The following is an 11735-nucleotide window of genomic DNA, read 5'->3' as shown; positions in this document are numbered from 1 at the left end:
GAGTTTCACCTCTCACTTTATTTTCTTGATGTTATTGTCTCCGTTGTTGACTATGCACTTTTCTCTTATTGGATACTATGTCATATATAATGTTTCCTCTTATTTTTCTTGGGTTGTTGTACTTGAGTTGAGGGTCCTCCGGAAACAGCCTCTCTACCTCCACGAGGTAGTGGTAAGGTCTGCGTACACTCTACCCTCCCCAGACCCCACTTAGTGGGATTTCACTGGGTATGTTGTTGTTGTTGTTAAGTTGAATTTACTAACAGTTTAGATGAATGTAGTCGTGGTTTATCTAAAACTAGATAGTTAAACGAAACATAAAATTAAATAATTGATATTGGAAATAATAGCTTCCAATATATTATAATTGGTGATGCAAATTATGTATAATGTATGGTCCAATGATTTGAATTTTAAGTCGTGCTCAAAGTATCAAAAGTACATATAACTAATGGACCCAGCCATCCAAATAATGAACAATATATATTTTAACTTAAAAAAATTATCTAGTCAAATATTCAATGTACCAACAAAAGAGAACAAGTACAACATTCTTGGAAGTCAATGAAAGATTGTTCATGGCTTCCCATTATATCATGACCTTAGTGGAATAGCAATAACAAAGAAAATGGGAAATTCTCTAATATGTTTGGATTATTTTAAGAGCATTCAAATCATCTTAGTCAGCTATATAAACTCCTATTTCCTCCAATCTAAAATACACAAGAAAAAGAAAAACATAACCATCTAGACTTAGAATTCAAATATTCTCAATGGGTAGCCAAATGAAGAAGCAATGGCCTCAATTTGCTTGTGCTTTGACATTTTTCTTGATTGCCACTTCTACTATGGCATACTCACCTTATTCTTATGAATCAACATATACAACATACAATAAAGTACCAACCACAGTAGCTAAAAGTGAAGAATTCAAGGTACCTTCAGTGCCCAAAAAGGAATATAAGGCGCCATCTTTGTCAAAGAATGACTACTACGAGAAACCATCAGTTCCAGAAGATAACTATAAGAAGGTGCCATATGGTCCCTTAGTGCCCTCAGTGCCTAAACATGAATACAAGGTGCCTTCTTTGCCAAAGAATGACTACTATAAGATGCCAGCAGTTCCAGAAGATAGCTATAAGAAGGTGTCATCTGTTCCAGAGGTATCATCAGTGCCTAAACAGGAATACAGAGTGCCTTCTTTGCCAAAGAATGATTACTATATGAAGCCATCAGTTCCAAAAGATAGCTATAAGAAGGTGTCGTCTATTCCAGAGGTACCCTCAGTGCCTAAACATGAATACAAAGTGCCTTCCTCGCCAAAGAATGACTACTATAAGAAGCCATTAGTTCCAGAAGATAATTATAAGAAGGCGCCGTCAGTTTCAAAAGTTAATGACTACAAGGTACCTTTAGTACCTAAACAAGAATATAAGTTGCCTTCTTTGCCAAAGAATGACTATTATAACAAACCATCGGTTCCAGAAAATAACTACAAGAAGGTGTCATCTGTTCCAGAGGTACACTCAGTGCCTACACAGGAATACAAAGAGTCTTCTTTGCCAAAGAATGACTACTATAAGAAGCCATTAGTTTCAGAAGATAACTATAAGAAGGTGTCATCAGGTTCAAAAGATAACGACTACACGGTACCCTCAGTGCCTAAACAAGAATACAAGTTGCCTGCTTTGCCAAAGAATGACTATTACAACAAACCATCAGTTCCAGAAGATAACTACAAGAAGGTGTCGTTTGTTCCAGAGATACCCTCAGCGCCTAAACAAGAATACAAGGTGCCGTCTTTGCCAAAAAATGACTACTTCAAGAAACCGTCACCTTCTCCATCACCACCACCCCCTTACTACCATGAATCGTCTTCAACTCCTTCCCCATCACCACCACCTCCATATTATTAAATTTTCATCTTTCAGAAGTTCAACATGTTTCAAGGAAGTCCTTCTGCTCAACATATATAACCAAAATGGTTCTCATATTATGACTTAAGGCATGATATCTACATTCGCAAACTTTATTTGTTGTTTTTTTGCCTTCTCCTACCTTAGTTTGGGTTGCAATTGTATTGTCATTTAATTGAATTGTATTGTATTTTTAATGTTTACACAAAATTGTACAATTGATTATTGAGAAAAGACTCAAATATGTCATCAAACTTTGAAAATAGGCTCATCTGTGCTGTCCATTAATAGGTTAGCTCATCTATGTCATTTTCGTTTGAAAAAGGCTCATTTGTGTCATTATTTTTCAACTAAAAACAATTCCAAATTTGCAAAACTATTTTTTTTTCATGTGGTTAATTATGATTCTGCCATGTCATTAATTAAATCATTTTTTAAAAGGGAAAAGGCTAAACTATGCCATCGAACTTTGACAAAAGGTTCATCTATGTCATCTGTTAAAAGTTTGGCTCATCTATGCCATTTCAGTTAACAAATAATGGCGTTGATGAACCTTTCTCAAATGGAAATGGCATAGGTGAACCAAACTTCTAACGGATGGTATAAATAAGTCTTTTCTCAAAGTTTAGTAGGATTTTTAAGCTTTTTCCGATCCCTTGATTATTATGTGTTAGAAGGCATGATACCACAGTTCTTTTAATTGAGAGTTTATGTGGTTTCATCTATTCTTCCAGCAATTGTGAATTTGTTTACTTACTGCTAATAACAAAACACTGGAACATACAATTCATGGGAGATAAAAGAAATAAAGTGAACCAAGTAGTGAATAATTTTAGTCAGATAAAAAGAAGCCGCATATAAAATTGGAATAAGAAAATCTGACTCAAAAATTTGAAAAGTTTATATAATGATATCAAAATAGTGTTGCGCTAAATTTGATAAGTTGCTATAATGATATTAAAATAGTGTTTAGTTTTAGTGCTTGAAATTTAAAGAAGACAACAAAATACAAATTTGATCTTTCTATAAGCACACAACAATAAAATTTACGTAATGTAGAATGTTTGACTATTCGAAAGACTTTAGAATAATCAATAATAAGAGAATAAAAATAGTGCAAGGGAAATAAAAAAAGTAAATATAAGAATAATAATGTTGATTTATGATAATCAAATATAAATGAGAATAGTCACATAAGAAAATATGCTACAATTAACTAAACACTCTATTTCTCAATTATTACAATATTACTTTGTTTACGATAAAATGTAACGGATTTTTCATAACCCCTTCATATATTAAAGCATTTAGAGGCAATATATTTAAGTGCATTTAGCAGCGATTAATTGAATTACCCCTTGGATATTAAAGTTTTAGGGTGTGTTTGGTATGAAGGAAAATGTTTTCCTAGAAAATGTTTTCTTGGAAAACAAGTTGATTTTTGACTTATTTTCTCATGTTTGGTTGGTGAGTAGAAAATATTTTCCGGAAAAGATTTTTAGTGTTTGATTTATGAATGAAAAATTTTTTTGAGAAATATCTTTTATTTTTACTAGAGTAGAAAATAATTTTTGAAATTGAAAATATTTTTTAAAAACAAACTTAAAATTTTTTTTGGGGGTGGGGAGTGGGGCTGGTAGGGCGTGGGTGGGTGGGTCGAGGGTAGGGGTGAAAAAATGAAATTTTGAAGTCAAAAATATTTTTAAAAACAAACTTAAAATTTTTTTTGGGGGCAGGGGGGCTGATAGGGGGTGGCTGGGTGTGCGTGGGGGGTGGGGGGGTCGAGGGTAGGGGTGTAAAAAAATAAAAAATTGAAATTAGAAATATCTTTTAAAAACAACTTTTAATATTTTTTTGGGAGGGATGGTGGTAGGGGGTGGGGGTAGGGGTGAGGGTGGGGAAAAATATTGAATTTAAAAACAAACTTTAATTTATTTATTTTTTTGGGTGGTGGTTGGGGGGGCTGGTTTGAGGGTAGGGACCAAATAAATTGATTTTTTCAACATTTTTTTTAAAATTGGAAGTTGGAAGAGAGTTTTGGAAAATGTTTTCCTTAAGTTTTGAAGGGAAGTCATTTTCCTTAAATTTGAGGAAAATGAGTTGATTTGGAAAACATTTTCCAAAACATTTAACCCAACCAAACATGAGAAAATTGGAAAACATTTACCAAACACACCCCTAGTGGCAATTTATGTTCATTTAGCGGCAGCTATTGGTGCATTCTACGTTTATTTAGGGGTGGGTTTGTATTAGAGCTGTCAATATTGGCTATGCCTGTTGGGCCTGCATGACTTAACTCATAATTTGATAGAGTTGTGTTAAGATTTTTGGAGTCCATTCAAGAAAAATGTTTTTTATCCCGACTTGAATAAGTCTGCTAATCTGTGGGGTTTGAGAAATATAGGTAGGACCGGCATGTGGGTCAAATAAAAAATTAATTAAAAAATAAAAATAAAATAAGGTATTAAAAATAACAAGAGTTCAAACTCAAAATCTAATTAAAGTTTTAAATATTAAAAACAAATTATGTTTATAAAGTATGTGCTACATAAAATAAATTTTTCCTAAAATTTCTAGGGAATCACTACGTAAGTTGTAGCCTATATTATATTGTCATATTTTTTATGTGTTTTATTATGATCATTAGAAAAAAATTAGGTTAATATTTCTATTTAGCTATTTATATTTTTACTTGAAATCAAACTTAATAAATATTATAAAGATAATTTTATTTGTGGATTTGATTAACAAGTAGCACTAATACCATGTAATTTTGTCTTGCCGATATTTATGATAATATTTTTAAATTATAATTTGATTTAAAAAATTATAAAAAATATCTTTTTAAAAAAAGTGGATTAACACATCACAACCCGTAGCCCACATACTTGTGGGTTGGGTTGACTGTTTTCAGGCCCACAAAAAAAAGTGGGCTAGCCCAGCCTGTCCCATAAAATTTCAAAGCATGTATGAGTTAGCTCGAATGGGATGGGTCTGCCCATATTGACAACTCTAGTTTACATGCATGTCTTTCGCGGCGGTTTAGGTCAATTAATTATGTGAATTTAAGGGTCGTTTAGGTGTATTTAATGGCGATTTATGAATTTAGCGGTGGTTTGCAGGATTTAGCGGCAGTTTAGGTACATTTTACGTAGGTTTGTCTAATCGCAACACCCCAGTATTCTCTCTGTTTTTTTTTTTAATCTATTTTGCAGAAGGTTTGGCCTTCAAGTAGAATTCTTTTTTTAAATTATATAAAATATATATTTTAATGCCAGTACTATTAAGATATTATGAGAAAAAAACAAAAATAATCTTTAAGAAGATTTGATTGAGTCAATTATTTGATGGTACGTAAGGTTCGATCCTAGGGAATTGAGTATAAACAACTTCTCCCCTTAAAATGGATCATACATGATGACAAATTTAGATTAATCTGAGTCAATAAATTACGAATAACATAGACTGTCAAATCAAATAAACAATTTAAATTTATGTTAGAAACAATAACTTCCATTTTGTTATAAAATATTATAGTATGGATGTCCATTACACCAAGAAGTTACTCTCACCCATTGTCTCCATTACTTTCCTCTATTATGAAGATAATCATAACCTCCATAAACTCCAACTTTATAACCATTGTTCTCGTAACCTTTCACTTCCATAACCTCCTCCATTATATTCATGTTAATGTCATGTTTATGACTAACCTTTTGTATGCTTCTATGTTACACTATAAATAGAGGAATAAGGCACTACTAAAAAACTATCAAAAAGAGACGGAAAAAGCGACGAACTGCTTCGCTTTTTCGGCAAAAAGCGACGAACTGCGTCGCTTTTTCGGCAAAAAGCGACTGAAACGCGACGTAATCAGTTTCGTCGCTTTTTGGCTCAACACTTTTCCAAAAGCGATGGACTGCGTCGCTCAAATTTAATTATCATTTTTTAAAAAATTTCAAAAGGCGACGCAGTCCGTCGCTTTTGTGGAAATTTTAATTTTGGAAATCTTAGAAAAGTGACGGACAAAAAGACCCTGTCCGTTGCTTTTCTGGGTTTTAATTTTTTAAAAACCCAAAAAAGCAACGGACAAAACCACGTTGTTCGTCGCTTTCTGGGTTTTTGAAAAAATTAAAACCCAGAAAAGCGATGGACTAAACCACGTTGTCCGTCGCTTTTCTGCAATTTAATTTTTTAAAAACCTAGAAAAGCGACGGACAAAACCACGCTGTCCATCGCTTTTCTGGGTTTCTAAAACAATTAAAACCCAGAAAAGCGACGGACTAAACCACGCAGTCCGTCGCTTTTTCTGCAAAAAAAATTACAGTAGAAATTGGCAGTTAATGCAATTCAATTCAATTCTTCACTATTCAACCCAATCAAACACACATAAGTATAAACAATCTAAACAAAACATAAAACAACAAATTTAAAATAACATTCAAAAGTATCTAAATCATAAATTAAAGACTTATAAAGTCTTTTAAAATTCGTTTCAAAATTTCAAAATGTTCATAAATGTCCAGAGATCTAAACTAGGGAGTGAGATCTACATAATCATCCTTATCACTCTCTTCGTCGGTGTCATCGGGAGCCGAAATAGTAGGTCGACGAGCGAGGTTCATCACTTGTTCTTTGATTTGCTGAACGGTCTCACTCATGCTTTCTTGTTCAGCTACTCTTCTCTGCTAGTACCGCTGTAAGTTTAGTTATTTGATCCGACATAGCAGCAATCTGAACATTGTCAAGTGTCTCGGTTTGACGTGATGATCCAATACCTTCTAAGCCTAACTGGAGTCGTCTAACATCATTTCGAGACCCTAAACCATAGCATCTACCCTTGTGTGTCCCCCCAACTACTTTTTCTTTTCAAATCTGGGTGGACAGTTCAGGTGTCAATTGGACCGAACTATCTAGATTCTCAGCGACGTACTGATGAAAGTCATTCTGCATATTAAATATAAAAATTGACATCAATATATATACATATCATAAATATATTCACTATTAATATATATTATTCATATTAAATAACTTACAAAAGTTCGTTCGGCCCTTTCCTCCACACACATTCGGATCCGACTCATTTTATTTCTTCCTGACATGAATCTTCTTGAAAATCTCTGGTTTAATGGGAGTGCGTCCCAATTCTTTTTCCTATAAATAAAAATTGAAATTTATAACGATATATATGAATCAACTAATTATTTATTTAAAAGTTTGAATTAGAACTTACCATTTCTCGTGAAATTGTTCCAACTGTCTTTGCACCTCCGGTGTGCAACGAGCCATCTTTAAGACTGTCTCTAGTCTTTTTGGCTTGATTTGATATTGCCTTAAACTTGTCTATGTTCCAATATTGACCCAATTCATCAAAAACATGAGGCAACATCCAACCGGGACGTTCACCACTATCCCGAACTTTCTTTAGCCAGCTAGAAAGTCTGGCGGATGCCTTCCTCTCAAATGTGGTTCCAATGACCAAATTGTACCTCGACTCCCAAGTACACATAGTCTAAAAAAAAATTGAATAACGTTAATTAGATCGATAGTAAAAAAAAGTAAAGTATACTAAACTTAACTAAAAAATATATACCTTAAAGTTATTAAGCATCGCCTAACATATATTGTTTGGAATCTCGCTCCAAGAGTGATAAGCCTGTGTATAGAGTCTTCTAACACAGTCTTTTAAAGCCCGGGCAACATCCTTTGCAGGATGCCACCTGCAAAACACATAATAAATATGTTAGTTCATGAATAATATATTAAAGTATAAGAAATAAATAAAATAAATTAACAAATAGATAACAAAACGAACTTACAATGATCCATCCGGCTCAATCATGACTCTACCAAGTCTGTCCTTCTGACCAGGAGCTAAAGCAGGCATCGTATTATCTGGTGTAGCATTAGGTGTAGATGTAGACGAGGGTGATACATCAGGATGCACAAAATGATGAGTCAATTGAGACGTACCGGCCATAGCATCTGACTGCTCGCTACTAGAATCTCCAATCCTCATGGCAGATAACTGAGGAGATGCACCTGTGGGAGATGGAGTACCTGCCGATAAGAGTCGTGCTCGATAATGTATCGCCTGAACTGGGACCATCTTTCCAGCCGGAGTCCTCTTATAACGAGCATGTCCACAAAACTTACAATTTTCTAATTCACTATCAGTCTTGTAAAACAACATGCATCCATTAACACAACAATGAATTCTATCATACGTCAATCCTAACTTGGATACCAAACGCTTTGCCTGGTAGAAGTTCTTTGGTATGTTAAACTCCGGATTAACTAGTTCACCCAAAAGATCAACCATTGAATCCATAGCCGCATTAGGAACATTCCAATCTGATTTAATATTCATTAATCTAACCGCAACTGACAAGGCAGAATGCGGACCCCCTTCACATAGTGGACGACTAGACTCTTCTAATTGATCATAAAAGCGTCTTGCTTCTTCATTAGGAGCTTCATCAAAATATTGATCCGGTTTCATCCCACCTTGAACCCTGAAAGCATCATTGGTTATTTCATGAACCCTATCATGTTCAACCCTAACCTGTTCAACCCTAATTTGGCCATGTGGTGCAACCATATTATATACATCCACATGCATCAAATTATAAAACACACCATTCAATCCATCACTTTCTCCATATCAATCCATACAAAATATCTAGGCTTAAATCCATTACGGTACAAATGAACCATAACTCTATCTGGTTTAAAAAATTTAAGCACCTACATGCACTACAAGGATGCCTAACTAATCCATTATTCTTGAAAATGTCAAGTGTCATTGTATGTTCAATAAAATTTCTAACACCGTCAATAAACTCAGGTTTCAAACCAACACCAATTTCATAATGCATATTATACATCCACAAACGATGATCCTTCTACAAAAATATAGATATTCAATTATATTATAAATAAAATTTAATAATAATTTTACTAGTAGTAGTCCTAAAACTAGTTTAGTATTGACTTAACCACATTACTTATTTTAACTTATTTAAACAACTTAACAATTTTAACTAGTTTAGTTTTGACTTAATACAACAACTAAATCCACCAACTAATTAACCACATTATTTGTTTTAACTTATTTAAACAACTTAACAACTTTTCAACTTGAGCCAGTTTAGTTTTGACTTAATTCTAACAACTAAATCCATCAACAAAATCACATTATTTAATTTAACTTATTTAAATAACTTAGCAACTTTATAACTTTAACTAGTTTAGTAGTGACTTAATTCCAACAACTAAATCCACCAACTAAATCACATTATTTATTTTAACTTATTTAAACAACTTTAACTAGTTTAGTTTTGACTTAATACAACAACTAAATCCACCAACTAAACCACATTATTTATTTTAACTTATTTAAACAACTTAACAACTTTATAACTTGAACTAGTTTAGTTTTGACTTAATTCCAACAACTAAATCCATCAACAAAACCACATTATTTATTCTAACTTATTTAAACAACTTAACAACTTTATAACTTTAACAACTTAACAACTTTTTAAAGCTAAGTGTCAACACTAGATGGACACAAATCGATCTTGCAAGAAAATCAATTTTGTCATCAATAGGATCAACTAGTGTTGGTACTTATACTTAACAAACACGTTATTCCTAAATGAAAGCTTAATATCAACACTAGATGGACACAAATCGATCTTCCAAGAAAATCTATTTTGTCATCAATAGGATCAACTAGTGTTGGTACTTATGCTTAACAAACACTCGATGGACACAAAATAATTATCACAAAATTAAAGCTAAGTATCAATCCTAGATGGACACAAACGCATTATTGAAAACAATTGTACTTGAACTTTAGAAATTTAGAAGCACCAACCTTGTCTCCTACTTTGATGAAAGAAGCAATATAGTCTTGTATCAACTTTTTTAGATGTTGAGCTTCCTCAATTGCCTAGCACGAAAAGTTCTAAAATTAGTTAAATATAAACTTCAAATATTTAAGTTCAAGTTTTAATAAGTTCAAGTTTTCAATTCAAGTTCATATCTAAAATTTCTAAACTTAATTAGTTATATATTCAAGCTAATTAGTTCCAAGTTCAAGTCTAAGTTCAACTTCAAATTCTAAGTTCACGTTCTAAGTTCAAGTTCAAGTTCTAATTTCAAGTTCAAGTTCTAAGTTCAAGTTCAAATTATAATTTCAAGTTCAAGTTCAAATTCTAAGTTCAAGTTCAAGTCTAAGTTCAACTTCAAAATATGCTTTGTTTGGTCTAATTAGGTTCAATTAGTTCAAGATTTGCAAAGTTAAAGCTTAATTAATTAAGTTCAAGTTCTAGTTAATTAGTTGATTAAAATTAAGTTTATATTAATTTCTAATTAAGTTTTCAAGTTATTATAAATTAATAAAGTTTAATATGGTTCTAATTAATTTATATTAAGTTCAAATTAATTAAGGTCAATAAGATTTTCAAGTACTACAAAATTCTAATTAAGTTCAAACAAAATTCAAGTTCTAATAAGAATAAAAATTAAGTTATAATAAATTAAAGTCAACAACATTTCAAGTTCATATTCCTAATTAAGTTCAATTTATAGTAAATTCAAGTTATAATTAATTATAAGTTCTAATTAAGTTGTAATTCAAATCCCTAAAATTCCAAATTCAAACTAGCTAGCTAGTGTCCCAAATTCAAACTATTAATTAGTCCTAAAATATCAAATATAATTCAAACCATTAGTCCTAAATTCCAAATTCAAACTAGTCTTAAAATCACAAATTGAAAGTACTCCTAGAATTCAAAAATCAAACTATAGTGCTAAAATCCCGAATTCAAACTATTAGTAGTCCTAAAATCTCAATAATAATTCAAACTAGTCCTAAATTCAAAATTCAAACTAGTCTTAAAATCACAAATTCAATCTAGTCCTAAAATCCCAAAATTTAAGTAGTGCTAAAATCCTAAATTCAAACTAGTTAGCTATTCCTAATCCCAAATTCAAACTATTAGTCCTAAAATCTCAATAATAATTCAAACTAACTCAAATAATACACAAATTCAAACAACTCCTTAAATACCCTAATTCAAACTAATCTTACAATTCCAAAATCAAACTAATTAACTCAAGAAATACCGAAATTCAAACAAATCCTAAGATACCTTAATTCAAACTAACCCTAACATTAAAATTTTCAATTCACAATCAACAAATACAAACTAACAATCAAATAATCCCTAATTCAAACTAACAATAAAAAACCCTAAATCATTCACTTACTAACTAACAATTAATCAAACTAATAATCAATAAAAAACTAATTCAATTAACAAATTCAATACTCAAATTGAAAGAAATTAAAAATAATATTATGAAACCCTAACAATTGAAGGAGAAGGGCAGTGAGTTGGGGTTGAGGGTGGGCAGCGGCGGCGTGGGCAGCGGTGACGGGCAGCGTCGGCGTCACTTCGTCGGCGTCGGTGTCGAGAGAGAGAAAGAGAGAAGGAAGAGAAGAGAGATGGAGAATGGGGAAAATCACGTCTACTAGTGCAAATATTTTAAAGAAAGCGATGGACAACGTCTCTATGTCCGTCGCTTTTTTTTAATGTTTGGCCAACATTTTGACCAAAAAGTGACGGACTAAGAGACACTGTCCGTCGATTTCTTAAAATATTTGATCAGATATTTTGACCAAGAAGTGACGGACATAAAGATGTTGTCTGTCGCTTATTTAAAAAATAATTAAACTATTAAAATTAATAAAAAGCGACGGATGGAGTGACTTTTTTTAAATTAATAAATAATTATTTTTAATAA

At 32.2% G+C, this 11735-nt stretch overlaps 2 protein-coding genes across 2 annotated transcripts in view; both read left to right on the top strand.

The window, feature by feature from the left end:
• Positions 1–11735, top strand: part of LOC125862484 (beta-galactosidase) — a 299954-nt gene that overhangs the window by 53182 nt on the left and 235037 nt on the right. The window lies entirely within an intron of this gene.
• LOC125862493 (protein PELPK1-like) lies at positions 774–2053 on the top strand. The gene has a single exon (XM_049542582.1). The coding sequence runs from the start codon at positions 774–776 to the stop codon at positions 1914–1916; it is 1143 nt and encodes a 380-aa protein (XP_049398539.1). The 3' UTR covers positions 1917–2053.

Source organism: Solanum stenotomum, chromosome 4 (genome assembly GCF_019186545.1).
Source record: "Solanum stenotomum isolate F172 chromosome 4, ASM1918654v1, whole genome shotgun sequence".
Lineage (NCBI taxonomy): Eukaryota > Viridiplantae > Streptophyta > Magnoliopsida > Solanales > Solanaceae > Solanum > Solanum stenotomum.
Note: the sequence above shows the minus strand (reverse complement) of the source record. Positions and strands in the feature narration are given on the sequence as shown.